Here is a 15,755-nt window from a genome sequence, read left to right as displayed (position 1 = left end):
GAGAAGGAGGAAGACGAGGAATAGGAGGAAGAGGAGGGGCAGGAGGGGGAGGAGGAGGGGGAGGAGGAGGAAGAGGAGGAAGAGGAGGAGGAGGAGGTGACATCAACCGTGAGGGCGACAGCGAGTCATCGGTTAGCAGCAGGCAGGAGTGCAGATCAAATGTTTCGGGTAAGATGATAAAAAAAAAAAAAAATCTTTTTGTTATTGATATATTGTACATATTGGAATTTATTATATATATATATATATATATATACATATATATATATATACATATATATATATGTATATGTATGTATATATATGTATATGTATATAGAACTGGGGAAAATATCATGAAAAAGGAGGAAACTCGTTAAGCATCTCTGTAGTTCTACGTAATCATATCAGAAACTGTCATTCACGTTATTCACTCCGCGTCAGATTTGTGACCAAGTGAGCACTAACCGAATAGCTGATAGGTGACTAGTGTCAGGTATGGATTGGTGTAAATTTCGCTTGGCCGAGTGCTTTTAGCAATTGTGTGTATCTAACCCTCTGATCAGCTAGTTTCCCAAGTCAGGTGTTCGGATCAGGGTTGCCGATCCACCGACAGACGAAACTCCACTCTCTCTGAATGAGGTTAAAGAGGTTGTAAGTTGAAGGGTGGAAATGCGGTTGGCCTCTGCAACGTTACCGCGAAGCTGCTGAGAGCCAGAGGCGAGGTCGTTACCCGTGAGTTGCGCGTGCTATTGTCTGTCGTTTGGCAGTTCGGTACCGTTCCTTCTGACTTGAATAAAAGGTTGGTCATCCACATCTAGAAGGGAAAAGGGGAGAGGCAGGGCTGTTGTATTACATTGCTCAGTTGCCGGGAAAATTGCTCGTCCACCTGATACTAAGGTGGGTTCTTTCCCATCTGCTAAAGTTTCGGATGCCATAGCAGTCTGGGTTCGTACGCAAATGAAAGTTGTGAGACTCTACGAGTCGTCACAGCTGATCACGACCGTGAATTGTTGGGGCGACTGAGTCGGTTTTCCACGAACCCATTGTGTCGTGTGTGTGTGACAAGGGCTTTAGTTAATAGCTGATTGAATCCTAACTCTTCGTGTTCTTGTGGAGCCCCGACGTATGATTTTTATCAGGAGTTGCCTGCAACATATGTTATTCTAGATTAGAAGCTTAGATCATTGCATTGTGGGGTGCTTTGGGATATTCTGCAGATCCGTGGTATTCTTGTGAGGATTACTGACCTGATGTCTGACCTGTACTCTGGGACATACAGTTCTATGAAGTGTGGAGGGATCGTGTCCGGTTTCTTTTCTGTTAATTTAGAAGTCAGGCAGGGGTGCGTTCTCTACCTAACACTTTTTAACACCTGCATGGGACGGGCATTATTCAGATTTGCCGTTGGTAAGGTTACCAACTTTGTCTTTTCCGAAGATACTGATCTATGTGCGGAGTCGTTGGATGTTTTGGTTACGGTCCTCCAGTCACTGCACTGGGAGGCAAAACCAAGGCTCAGGCGTCTGGAGGATTTACTGGATGATACAGTTCACTCTGTCCATGCCTGTAGCGAGGACATTGAGGTCTTGTTAAACTTCACATACCTTGGTAGTGTAGTACATAACAGTGGTTGGTCATGTCAAGAAGTCCTTCGAAGGATTATCACGGTATATGGTGTTTTCGGCCCTCTCAACCGGAATATGTGGTGTGGTTGGTACTTATGCAGGAGTAAAATCTGAATCTTTAAGTCACATATGCTCCCTGTCTTGTACGGCTGTGAGATATGGACACTGAATGCTGGCTTGATGAGGCGTCTTGAAGTTTTTGGTATCAAGTGCCTTCGAAGAATCATGAGGTATCGCTGGAACGAGTCTTAGTATCATACCAGAGACTGCTCCGCGAGACTTAGTCTAGGCTCGTCACTAACATAATTTGTGAACGTCAACTTTGGCTATATGGGCATGTTGTGTGCATTATGTTGATGCAGATCACAGTGTTATCTCCACAAGGACAATCCATAGTGGAAGAAACGAAAGGGACGCTCACAGAACTCACGCTAAGAAGTATACCGAAGGGATTGGAGAAACCATAGGGGAATGGCCGTGCGAATGAAGACTAAGGTTTTGATCATCTTTTTGCTGACTTTCATAATAAACTTAATGTGTGAATATAGGCTTAGGAATCAGAGGATAAAAGAACGTGTATTATTGGTCGATTGGAGAAACCATGGGGGAATGGCTGTGCGAATAAAGACTAAGGTTTTGATAATCTTTTTGCTGACTTTCATAATAAAGTTAATGTGTGAATATAGGCTTAGGAATCAGAGGATAAAAGAACGTGTATTATTACAGACATACGTGTGATGTGTCAGTACTATGCAAATACGTCTTTCGCTGTTGATTGTTTGATATGTGCCTATTTTAGTTCTCTCACAAGAGAAATAATTTTTGAAAACATAATTGTATTAACATAACGATAACAAAATTATATATCATGGTCAAGTTTGTGTGTCTGCAGTATTGTGTAATATTTGAGTGAATGCATAAACATTTTTGCATTTGTTCTATTTACTATACATAACATGTTTTGATGTGTTTGATCATGGATCTACATTCACCATGATATATTGAGAGGGGTCAATATACCTATGAACATTGATCAGTTATATATGGTTACATACTATATGGGTTTCATCCTGGCTGACGTTAAAGTGTATTATTCACTCGAGGAGCAAATCTAGATTGAAGGTCTTCCATTTCTTCAGTCGAAGTCGGCCACCAACGTTTATGATAGGTCTCTGGGGTTGACGAAAGATGATAAAACCACAGTCAGATTTTCTCCACGAGCCTTTTCTTCCCTGTCAGCAGATGAAGAAGGCAACAGATGCCGAAGACCTTCTGCAGGAGAGAACCCGCGGCCGAAGTCGAGGAAAGAGTCTGCCAAGGAGGAGCGTCTCCATTATCTGTGCTCTGACTTTGGTATCAAGGACTACCTCAGCCTCAGGCATCAAGTAAGCCTCAAGAACACCTTTCTTAGCTACGTTTCATATATCTTAGATGCCGTCAAATGATTTGGTTCAATGAAAAGGTTAAATCTCAGTTAGCCATTTTGCATCCTTGTATCACATACTTGGGACTGTCAGGCCATTTTATTCAACTGAAGAAAAATATCAAAGACTTTCTTAACCATTTTACTGTCTCTTTATTTCTTAATCCGTATTTACACAGGCATTTTCATTCAATCGAGAGAAGTCCCCGACATCATTACTGCAGTGTCCTATGTCTTGTTATGTTCAATGTTAGATGATAGCTTCCTGCATCCCTCACATAAAGTTTTGGCTATTTAAGTCCTAAGCTTCCAATGCTTTAGGAGACTTCATTGTCATATTACGGACCAAAATCACTTAGTATTCTTTCATGACTGGAAACTAATCCCCATTGAAAGAAGAATACTAGTCACATTTAGGCTCTGCTATCTCTCCTTTCCGCTACCTTCCTTTAAACCTCTCCCCTACCACATGCATAGTTCCACCTCCTGGACGCGATATTATCCTGAAGGATAAAAGCTCTGGCTATAAGCGATGAAGATGCTGGGGCGCCGGGCTTTACCTTCGATAAGGCTGGAACCTTCTCATTACTTGGATTCCCGCCTAAGCAATTGCATGAAACACCGGTTGAGAGTGTTAAGATCCTTTCGAATAAACGCTTAATCAATGTGCTGTAATGTCTGTCATTTATTGTCTAATTTCTATTTGTTTATATATCTTTTTATTATTATTAATTATTATTATTATTATTATTATTATTATTATTATTATTATTATTATTATTATTATTATTATTATTATTATTATTATTATTATTATCATTATTATTATCATTATTATTATTATTATTATTATTATTATTAGTTATTATTATTAGTTATTATCATTATTTTATATTATTATTATTATTAATTATTATCATTATTTTATTTTTATTATTATGACTGTTATTATTACTGTTATTATTATTATTTATTATTATTATTATTATTATTATTATTATTATTATTATTATTATTATTATTATTATTATTATTATTATCATTATTATTATTATTATTGTTATCATCACTGTTATTATTATTGTTGTTGTTTACAAAGGATTACAAAGGAAGAGTATGCCGACAGGAGACCTTTTGCTCCATAACTAGGTCGGATGCGAAAATGAAAAAATAATAAATAGATAAATACGAGTAAATAAGTATATAAATAGATAAAATAGATAATGATCAATAATAAACAAACAGAAAAATATCTAATAAATAAATGAATAAAATAATGATAAATAATAAACAAACAGAAAAATATCTAATTTATGATAAGTAAACAATGAAAGATAATAACAAATAAGTAAATGATAATAAATGAACAAATAAAATAGAAAAAATGACAGGCATTACAGCATATTGTTGTTGTTGCTGTTATTGTTATTGTTACTGTTACTATCATAATTATTATTATCATTATCATTATTACTATTGTAGATAGGAGGTAAAGGGAACACGGGCTGAGGAAAATAATTTTATTCATGACTAGTTTCGCCTGAGTGGCTTCTTCAGAGGAATGAAGAAGCCACTCAGGCGAAACTAGTCAAGATTAAAAGTATTTCCCTCAGCCAGTGTTCCCTTTACCTCCTATCCACATTCGTCATAATAATGTATACACATTATTACTATTGTCATTATTACTATTATTATCATTATTATCACCATTATCGTTATCATCATTGTCGTTATCATTATCATCATTATTATTATCATTATCATTATTATTATCATTATCATCATTATTATTATTATTAATATTATTGTTATTATTACTATTACTATTATTACTATTATTGTTATTACTATCATCATCATTATTATTATCATTATTATTGTCATTGTGATTGTTATTAGTATCATTATCATCATTATTATTATTATCCTCATTATATTATCATCCAAAGAACAGGGAAGGGATCGGTTGGAAAAAGATCAATCTGTTCTTGCATTCCTCCATTCCACTAGTAGGCTTTACATAGTGTTGAATCACCCGCTCAATATTAAGATCCTAATCCCTAAACAAAATATCTGATCAACTATTTCAGTTTAATGACATACTTTAGAGCCCAGTTACACTAAACTTACGACTCGTTTCCGACCACCGGTGACAAGCTGTTCCTCTGTTTATTAAAAGAATTCAAGACAATGCAATTGGAATGAATTTTCCTCTCCTCCCCAGTCATGAAGATGAATATGGAACAGCCACCTGGCGTTAACCATGAGAGAAACAAACGCGCCACCGTCGAAGGTGGTGGTCGGAAACAGGTCGTAAACTTGGTGTGACAGGTGCTTTAGATGCATCGTTCAAAGCAACGCTGAGCAATTACTTTCGGTTTAGGATTGAACCCCACATAGAAGGGGTCTCGATCCACTGGGACCTTGTTCAGGTCGAGGACCGCTCTTTTAGATCCACAGAATTGTTATTCTGATCAAAATCTACTGAATATCGCCGTTGCAAAGAAACGAAAATCACATGGACGACTTGAAGAGTTTCCGATCCTTTTCATTTAAGTTTGGATCATATAGACCCGTATCTCAATTTACCTTAAAGTCAGCAGGCCATTCAATTCCTTTATTTTTTCTTTGGTAGCAATTTAACGCTATAGGGATGAGTACGGGACTTTTATTTAATGCCAGAAGATTTTGTTGAACGTGTAACAACCCTATGAGGATGATAAATAAGTCTGTCACACATAAAATATACTATTCTGCTATCAAACGATTCCATTAGTCCACTGTTCTTAAAGGGATGACAAAAAATTAATAAACATGTATTTCAGTATTTCACGTCTGAAGTATGAAAGCCTAATAACAGACTAATATGATACTTGTAGTGTTTTTGTTATATTTACAAAACATTATTTTCTACGTTATTTCTAACATTCAGATATAGTTTTTTTTTTAGCGCCTCCAGGCTTGGGGAAACTTCAGGTTGACTCCCTGTTTCTTGGGTTTTAGATAAATAGGGTGTCCCCCAAAAAATGAACCCACTCTAAAATCTTTCTTGACGTTTTCAAATCTACTAGTCTGCATTATTAGCTGTGTGGAATATAGTGATCATTAGTTAGAATGTTTATGAACACCAAAGGGGGACTAGACTAGGCTAGTGGAAAAAGTCTATTTTTTTTTCAAACTGAGAACCACCATTTTCTAGACACAAATGACAACGCAAACCAATGAATTCGACAAAATTATGAATTTTTTTTTTGAATGGGGGGGGGGAACTCCCTGGATATCAATTCTGATCCATTTTCTCTTTCCGTGCTAAAGGCAATATTACTCGCTTCGTTTCCAGGCGTTTGTTTTCCTTTGACGAGAAATACTTTCATTTTGCTCTCCTGGTCCAAAACTAATCTGCCCCTTTTGATATTTTGAAAAATGCTAACGAACCTGTAGATGAAAATACTCGGACATTTCAATTAAGATCTACTGTAAAAATCAGCACATTTTGTCATAAGCATGTTAAGAAAATGTAATCATACATCAGACTTTTAGAGAGAACATGGAGAGTATCAAAGAGTTCCTCACAGTTTGAATCATGCTTGAAACTGAGCCCTTTGCTACCCGTGGGGGGGGAGGTTCCACGGAGATGAATGAAATTGCCTGGTGACAATCAAAATAGAGTAGAATGTTACCCGTAATGGGAAGGGTAGATCCCCACCTAGATGGATACACTCAGTGTGTCAATTCTTCAGCATTCATTATTGATAAGTCATGTATAACGATAAACATACTTTCCTAATACTCTAATAACTTTTCTGACGTACCTTTTGGGTCTGATTTGACTTTCCTTTCCAGGATATGGAACAAGACAACGAGAGCTCGCTAAGCGACTACGACATGTCTCTGGAAATCTTCCCGCCCACGCGGTTCTCGGATACAGATTCAATCATCGAGTCTTTGCCGATCTCGTCCCGAGCTCCGCTTAAAGAGGATCCGAACAGAAATGGGATGTCTGCTTACCGCATCCCGCTGACGCTGAAACAACTGAAATGGAAGAGCTGCCAGGAGCTTCGTCTTATGAGCGGCTGTCGGATGCTGAAGAGGCAGTCGTCTGAGACGCTGTTGAAGAACCTCCCCGAAGATAAAAGATCGAGCTCGTCACGGGGGGGCAGAGAACAGCCTTCGAGATTGATCACCCTCACCAAGGGTGACGATGATAATACTAAGATGTACATCAATGGATACAGTATTGACTTGGAGATCAGAACGGAATCCAGAAACTCAATAGGTTCTGGAACTTTCAGCTCTTTCCACAGCGAGTCTCGCTTTCTCTCAAAGACACCGAATAAGACGATAAATCGCAAAGAAGTAGAGGCCATTATTTCTGTCAAACACAACAAAACACCTTCGAGGAAGACGGTGAGTTCGCACAACGCGAAGAATTTGGAGAAGTCTTCTGGAAACGCGAACATAATGTCAAAATCTACTAAAAGAAGAGGACCAGTGACTGGACAACACCATTCGGACAACGGTAATGATCATAAAGATAAAAAGATAAATTTTCTACGTCATGAATCGTATAACCCGCCCCTCCGTTGTTAATCGTATCCATGTTTATAGATTTTTTTTTCTTAAATGACCCCTAGGATATCAAATGTAACACTTAATCTTTCCGGATGACGGCAGTCAGATGAAATGTACAAGTCGTGAATAACAGTAAAAGGGTTCACGGAGATTGGTGTGATCCTTTCACTGCGTCATGGCCTCTCCTCGGCTGAATGAAATCACCTAACGGGTTAAGAACATAGCAAGAGTTACAAATCATACTTGTGCGGAACGAACGATTTTTAGAAATTTGCATAAAGCAAGCAGTAACGTTTCTCCATTATTGGTCACATGAAACATTTTTCTTTTAATTGTCAACGTTTTATCAAAGTGTAGAAAGCTGCGCTGAATGACCAGTAACCATTCTCCATTGAACATATTATGAAATAATCGTTTTTAGATTATATTTACTGTCACTATCATTCCGGTAGGATCACACCCTGCTAAGAACAAGAGCTTACTTCTCTCTCTCAAAAAAAAAATGCAAGTAACTCAATGGAAAGAAGGGAAATAATAATATAAAAAAAGAAAAAAATCCTGGTCGTGGCGTGATGGTAGTTTGAGTGTTACTTCGAGAAAGAACTCGATGAGAAGCACTTCGAGAACGAGTGTCGAGGAGGAGGATCGTAATCACGCTTTTCTCCGAAGAGGAACAATCGAACGTGGCGGGCAGTTTTTTTTTTTTTTTTTTTTTTTTTTTTTTTTTTTTTTTAAGCTACAGTGGATCAGTTGTCTTCACCTCACTCTGTCTTCTGCGTCTTCTCCTTCTTTTCTTACACCCATCTTCCACTCGAATGTCCTCTTTATCCACATCCTCCTGTCTGGTGGATGCATTCGCAGAATCCATCTCATATTCTCCTTGCCCTACTGCGCGCGTGATTGAAGCTCCTTTGTCTCGACTGTCTGGCTTCGATCAACTGACGTACGTGCGTTGTACCTTTTATTTTCTCACTTGTACTTCTGCCCAGCCTCGTCACTCCTAGTATAAAAAACCACGCAACATTAATTTGTCTTTTGTGATAACAATCTGATCTGGTAATATCTTAAGCCTGATTCCTTTCCATGATGCAACAAACCTTACTTATCTGGGCTTGGGGCCGGGATTGAACTGTCCTCGGTTCATCTTAGGTGAAAAGAAAAATAAGAAAATTAAGACAACAGTATTGTCATGGCCATGAAAAAAACACCATTTTCGATCAGTATCAGTATCAATATGGCGGATTCTGTCATTTATTTTCTTTCATTTTTTATGTCTTTACTTATCTATTTATTTGTGTCAGAGTTCGAATTTTGAAAATATCAGCTACCATTGAGCGAGGCTTGGCTTAACCTAACCTAGAATAACCTAACATAACCTAAGCCTAACCTAACTAAAAAATAGCCCAGACAAACTCCCTTTCAACAGTATGTTGGTATACACCAATTGTGGCAGACGCATTTTGATGTAGTAATCAACCTTCATTTTAGAACTTTTGCTTATGAAAACATTTGAAGTCACAGAAAACGGAAATGTCGACGATACTGTCGTCTTGACTGATTAAAAAGATTATCATTGTTTTAGATTAATTTGTTGGAGTGATAAATACTCTATTTACGCCTTGGATGATATAAATCTTATCTTCATGAAAGAGAAAATTAAATAAAATAAGATCATGAAATTCAAACACTTGTTTGAGAAATATAAATACACCTCAATATAACTAAGATGTTTGTATAATATCATGGTTTCCATATGAATACTTGGTTTTCTTAATTTTGACGGTTCTTATTACAAGGGAAGCATATATATACTTTCAATAGAATTTCAATTAAGATTCTGGATTATTCCATACACACGCGCACATACACTCACTCTCACACACACACACACACACACACACACACACACACACACACACACACACACACACACACACACACACACACACACACACACACACACACATGCACACACAGGTCATAGCATTACCCATAGATCGGACATACGAGCTCTGAGCTCTCTTCCGGGAGGGAAATAGCTGTCGATCACGAGTCCAACACGTGATCCAAAGACCAAGGTGACACACACACACACGTACGAAAGTTATGAGAAGAATAAAATGAGGGAGTCCAAGAAGTTTTTTTTTTCAAAAATATGTTGAAAAAAGTTCTATCTGGAGCCAATTATGGAGGACGAATTTTGAAAAAGAAAGAAAAGAAATATACAAATTACTGAAAATGGGCAGAAATTAAAAAACAAAAGACCATCATCAAATTCTTCAGTGGGAAATGAAACGATCTGGGAGTGTTACTGGACATTGCTGATAAACATGAAACTCACTTTTCACCATATGAACGAGGAGATGAAAACAAAAAGTCATAGAAATGCCTGATCCGTCCTACATTAGAATATGCAGCAAGTACATACGTTTAAGGAAATAGAGCTCTGTTCAATACAGGATTTGTAAAAGTAACGAGAACAACAATTCTATTCACTTAATACTGAGCCATTCAAAGTTTCATATAATAATATAAAACCCTGAGAATACGTTTGGCAAATACCAAAACTTTTTTTGGACCAAATATTGCAGCATTGTAAATTCTGGTCTTCTGTACCTGGGACAGACTGTCCCTAGAGTAAAGGCTCTTAACACCATCCAATACAAATGCAATGCAAACACACGAAAAGGATTAGTGATACAAACCTTGCTTTGCTTTCTCATAGTAAATATACAGTAGCATGCACTGGCTATCATATCTTGTACTCATGTTTAATGTTTCGTACATCTTGGAGGTACAAGTACCTGAGATTGAGATCCATTACCCTAGAAGGAGGTACAGCAAAAGACTCACACAAGTTTGTCTCAGCAACAGAAGCGAATGTCCTGAGCGTCATCCAAGCCTTTGTTAACAAGCGATTCCTCCACCATGACCTTAGTCTAACGTGTACTTTTATCAAATAAAGAAATAAAATAAAGCAAAATGAAATAGATAAATCAATCAATAAATGAATCAATAAATCAATGAATACACAGATAAACAAATAAATGAATGAATAATTAAGTAAAAAATAGATTTTCATGAACGTCGTACAAATAAAGGCTCCGTCCTCATATGGTGTTTAACTCGTCAAAAAATAGACTAACAAAATAAATGAATAAATAAGTAAATGAATAAATGAATAAATAGACAATTGAACAAATGAATAAATGAATGAACAAATACATAAATAAATGAAATAGATACACAAATGAATAGCTGAGTTACTGAAAATAAGCAAATAAATATAGAAATGGAAATAGATAAATAGATAAACAAATGCAACGAAAAAAAAGTTGTATGAAGTAGAAATAAATTGAAAAAAGATTAAAAGCAATTGATTACCAAGAGAGATGAACCAAATGTTGTCGTACTTTACCGGAACACCAACCTTTATTCACTGCTGTTGATTCATTTGAACTTCAATAAAATTTCTTTCATTAATATTACTAAACATTTGATTTATTATTCTTGGTATTCGACACGATACACTTCTTAATTACTCATGGGTATATTTTCAATATAAATGATTCTTATTCTATCGACCCTCTTATAGATGACAACGAATTTGTTCTCTAATATATCGACATCGCAACTATAGTAAAAATCATATTGTAATCGTGAGATATAACTTGGCAATGAAGGCTAAGTCCAAAAGAAAACTCTTCGTCGATTTTCTTTTTCTTTTTGTAATCTAAGTCATTCATATTTTGTTCCAAATTATATTAGAAGATCTTCCATAGTATAAAGAAAACCTCATATACTAAAGCATACTTAACATAATGAGATTAACAACTTCCCTAAGACTGGCTCATATTCTATCCTGCCTCAGTGGAGAAAAGCCCCAGAAAGACTTTCAACCAATATTTCTAGTTAACGGTACTCCTTTGGTGATAATATCGAAGTTTTTCTAGTATTTCGTTGACAGTTAACAACGCTTCTATTGACCTTTGGGGCCATCATGGCACCGAGAGATGGAATCTAAGAGGTACCACGGGCGAGATCGAAAGAGAGCCGCAGAAAAGATGGACGGCTTAAATCATGACTGATAAGTATACTTCTTTGAAGGGAAATTAGTCTTCAATAGTAAAGGAATACTGAGTGATTCTGGTCCGTTGGGGTGCCACTAAAGTACCTTTAAAATTTATTTCAAAAGACTTGAGGAGCCAATACCGTATTCGGGTGTTCCTTTGGTCTTGTCTGGCAACGAGTATACGAGTCTCTTACCATGAAAACTTGGTTTGCTTTCCCCTTAGTATGGAAGAATGAATCCGTTTTTGATCGTCATCTAGGTCTTAAGACATCGACCTAGTGTGGATTGGAATATTCCACTCCGTGTAATGCAATATCTTCCAGCATCACAGTTGAGACAGAGAGGGACTAGAAATATATGAATTACTCAAAAAAAAAAAAAAAAAAAAATACATACTTACAATGTACAAAGGATACATCTCAGCAATGATAAATTATAATATCTGATATACATATATATATTTACGAAGAATTATTATTTCAATTTACACTGTGATCTTGCAATTATTCTTCAGAGGAGCCTTCGGGTAGCTGGCGAAGTAATAAAACTACGAAAGGTCGTTTCCTGGGCGACGCCATCCACCAGCAAGACGACGACGACGACGACGACAACGAAAGCACTCTTACTACTACTGCTCACGTTCCTTCTAGGGAGAGGCGAGGGAGACAGGATGTCTCCAGAAAGGAGGAGGAGGAGGAGGAGGAGGAGAAAAGGGAAGCGGAAGAGGACGAGGAAGAGGAAGAGGAGGAGGAGGAGGAAGAGGAATCGCTTGGTGTAGATGATGCGTTGCTGGAAGAAGACGAGGCTCTTCTTGGGATCCAGGAAGATGATGGTGGAGGATCTGGTCTGAGTGAGGACGAGCATTGTACTTCGCCCTACGTGAGGTCGCCGGGTGAGTTGTTGGCTCTTTCGCCCCCGTTAAAAGAGTTTAGTTGTTATTCAACCTGTCGCCAGGTGATTTTATTTTGATGATTAAAAACTCCAGCCACTTTTGATGCGTCTTATGACTTTGGTACTTGTTTTGGATTGGCACTGCGTTGTCGTTATTTACATGTAGGAGGACTAAGATTCGAATCTTCGAGTCACTTGTGCTTCCTGTTTTGCTGTACGGATGTGAGACATGGACATTGAATACTGATTTGAAGAGGAATCTCGATGTCTTTTGTACTAAGTGCCTTCGGAGAATCATGAGGTATCGCTGGAATGACTTCGTATCAAACCAGAGACTGTGCTGTGAGACTCAGTTTAAGGCAGTTACGGACATAATTCGTAAACGTCAACTGCGGCCCTATGGGTATTTGGCACGTATCCCTGAAGTTGATCCTATGCAGCGTTGTCTCCACAATAGACAACCCTCGATGGAGGAGACAAAGGGGGAGTCTACAGAATGGATCGAACCTGTTGGGAGCTTTTTGGATTGGGAAGTAAGGGCGTCTGCATGGGAGCTTACTCGGAAAGACCGAGGAGACTAACGCCGGCGTGTGAGTGAAGCGACGCGCTTCCTGGCGTGTGATCTCAATTGATCTATCCATATACCGAGAGCTTTTTCCACCTTATAAGGGAGGTAGCCAAGTCAGAGGCAAGTACCTACGCCCACCCATTTCTCTCCCTTCCACCACCCACTCCACCCCTCCATCTCAACTCCTCATGGATGACGGGTTATCCTTGCATCTGCCAGCTGCCCTGGGTCAAATGCAATGCAGCAAGACGCAGTACATCCACAGCAAAGCCGCTTCACTTAATCAGCGACCCCCTCTCTCCCTCCACTCATGCAGAAAAGAGAAGACGGGGAAAAATCCCATCGGACTGCGTCAAAATATTAACACATAAGCACCCTATCCCCCATCCATACACAGTCACTCTCCCTTCATCCCTGTCTACTGCCTTCTCCCTTCCTTACTCAACAGACATTCCCCTCTTGCTCAGCGCCCCCTTCACCCCATTCATCCATCTCATCCTCGGTCATCTCCTCAAGTTCACCCCATCCACTTCCGCCTTCCACAACTATTTTACTAATCTTTCATCACTCATTCTTTCCATGTGTCCAAACCATTATAATAATATTCCATCAGCTCTATCTGTCATCTCTTTTTCCACTTCCGCTCTCCTCCTCACCACCTCGTTTTTTACTCTATCCAACCTAGTAACCCTAACATACTTATCAGACATTTCATCTCAAACATATTTAGACTTCTCCTCTCTGCGTCTCTTCAATTCAAAGTCTCTGCTTTATACAATGCCGTCAGTATAATCACCCCTTCATGCAATCTCCTCTTTGCATCCATTACCAGTTGCCCTATTCTCACAACACTTTTTAATCCCCCCCAAGGCATTTACCTGCTCTCAATGTACAATTTACCTCTACCTCCACTCCTCCCTTCCCTGCCACATATGACCCCAAATACCTAAAGCTATCCACTTTCTTCAACCTCTCTCCTTTTAGACTTACTTTCAACTCACTGCCACCCTCTACCCTTGTACATCTCATCACTTTACTTTTACCCACATTTACTTTCAACTTTCTCCTATCACATACCTTCCCAAACTCTGTACAGTTTCAAACTCTTAAATATAAAAAAAGTAGGACAACTAACCACCATTGATATTTTGTGGATCCATAAGTCAGCAATTGCAACACAGTATATTTCAATAATACGATGTTTTCTCCTCATTTTTCCCAGGAGTTCTTCGATCTGCGAAGTGGCATAAAGTGAGTGTCTCCGGCACTCGAGTTGCACTCAAATCCTCAGCAGGAGGCACAGTCACGTCGAGGTACAAGGACCACCACCCGAACTATCCACAGCAACAAGGAACCGTGAGATATTACCGGAAAACGGACAGCAAGGCTTTACTGGTGGCGCCTCCGGACTACTGCATCGGAGAACGAAATTCCGGCTTTGATCTGGGTCCTCCCAGAAGCATATCAGGGTGTTCCCAAGGTTCCCCCTGTACCACACACTTTTCCTCTCGCAATAGCGACCTCGAAGATGACGATCTTGCTCTTGAAATGTCCAGCGTTGAGATGAGGGCCATCGCGCTCAAAAAGCGAAAATATCCTTTGAGGAAACAAGATACCAATGCTTGCCTCATTGCCCCTCCAGAGTATAGAATAGACGAAATCGGAAACTTTAATACACTAAACGAGGATTAACCATATAGTTAGACCCCCATTTCACTAAAAAAATATTCCCCATACGTCTCGATGATTTGAAAGATTAATTCAACTGCTATAAAATTTTGTCATCTAAATTTCTTTCTTAGCCTCACGAAAGATGATGTGAATGTTCCGTTGTATGAATTATATCTACTAGTTAACAACCATTCTATTGAAATTTCTTCACCTGAGACAGATACAGTAGAAGCGAGCGTGTGTGTGCGCGTGTGTTCAGGTAAGATCATCTTAACAAAAGCTCCTTCAGCGGGTTAGCGAGTTCTTTTCAGAGGATGGAGGAAGTAAACATGATCGGACAGTCGGGCCTTGCTGTGGAAGCGCTATGTCTCGCTGCATTGCCTTCGATCCAAGCAGTGAGGAGGTGTTCAGATGAGGAGAGTGTTAAATATATTTCAATGTGTATGAAATGGGTGCACGCTTTGATTGGGTAACCTCCCCTTTATGAGAGGAGAAGGGACTTGGTATATATTGTTATATGAAAAATATAACACACTTATACCAAATCACTTGCTTCTTGAGAAGGAAGTGCAACAAGTACAACTGTTGGTGAGAGAACAGTGGCAAAACTATTGGCGTTCCTTTCAAAATTGTTCGGCCAAGAGCGTCAAATGCTTAATTACGTTAGCGAAATGTTTTGAAATTCGAGACAAGATCTTATAGAAAGACGTTGACTGACAAATGAAACATAGCCGAAAACGACAAATACTTAATTACGTCAATGAAATGTTGTCAAATTTGAGACAAGACCTTATAGAAAGACGTTAACTGACAACTGAAACAAGTCTCGTTCAAAATAAGTCTGCATTCATATCGAATGAAGAATATTAATGAAACCGTCAACAAACATATATAGATAAACAACTGATATACTTGTTCTCTACTGGTATATTGGATTAATAATGATTATCT

At 38.4% G+C, this 15,755-nt stretch overlaps 1 protein-coding gene across 1 annotated transcript in view; it reads left to right on the top strand.

Annotated features, from left to right (window-relative positions):
* The window catches only part of LOC143029968 (uncharacterized), a 50,910-nt gene extending 35,912 nt beyond the window's left edge, over window positions 1–14,998 (top strand). The window contains exons 6-10 of the mRNA XM_076193180.1: window positions 1–168; window positions 2,850–2,992; window positions 6,874–7,549; window positions 12,189–12,566; window positions 14,356–14,998. The exon at window positions 1–168 is cut by the window's left edge and continues 14 nt beyond it. Of these exons, the coding sequence (XP_076049295.1) occupies window positions 1–168; window positions 2,850–2,992; window positions 6,874–7,549; window positions 12,189–12,566; window positions 14,356–14,825 (1,835 nt within the window). The 3' untranslated portion in view covers window positions 14,826–14,998. The remainder of the gene's footprint in view (window positions 169–2,849; window positions 2,993–6,873; window positions 7,550–12,188; window positions 12,567–14,355) is intronic.
* The last annotated feature ends 757 nt before the right edge of the window (window positions 14,999–15,755 follow it).

This window comes from Oratosquilla oratoria, chromosome 11 (genome assembly GCF_046742065.1).
Source record: "Oratosquilla oratoria isolate Oo_2021 chromosome 11, ASM4674206v1, whole genome shotgun sequence".
In the NCBI taxonomy this organism is placed as follows: Eukaryota; Metazoa; Arthropoda; class Malacostraca; order Stomatopoda; family Squillidae; genus Oratosquilla; species Oratosquilla oratoria.
Note: the sequence above shows the minus strand (reverse complement) of the source record. Positions and strands in the feature narration are given on the sequence as shown.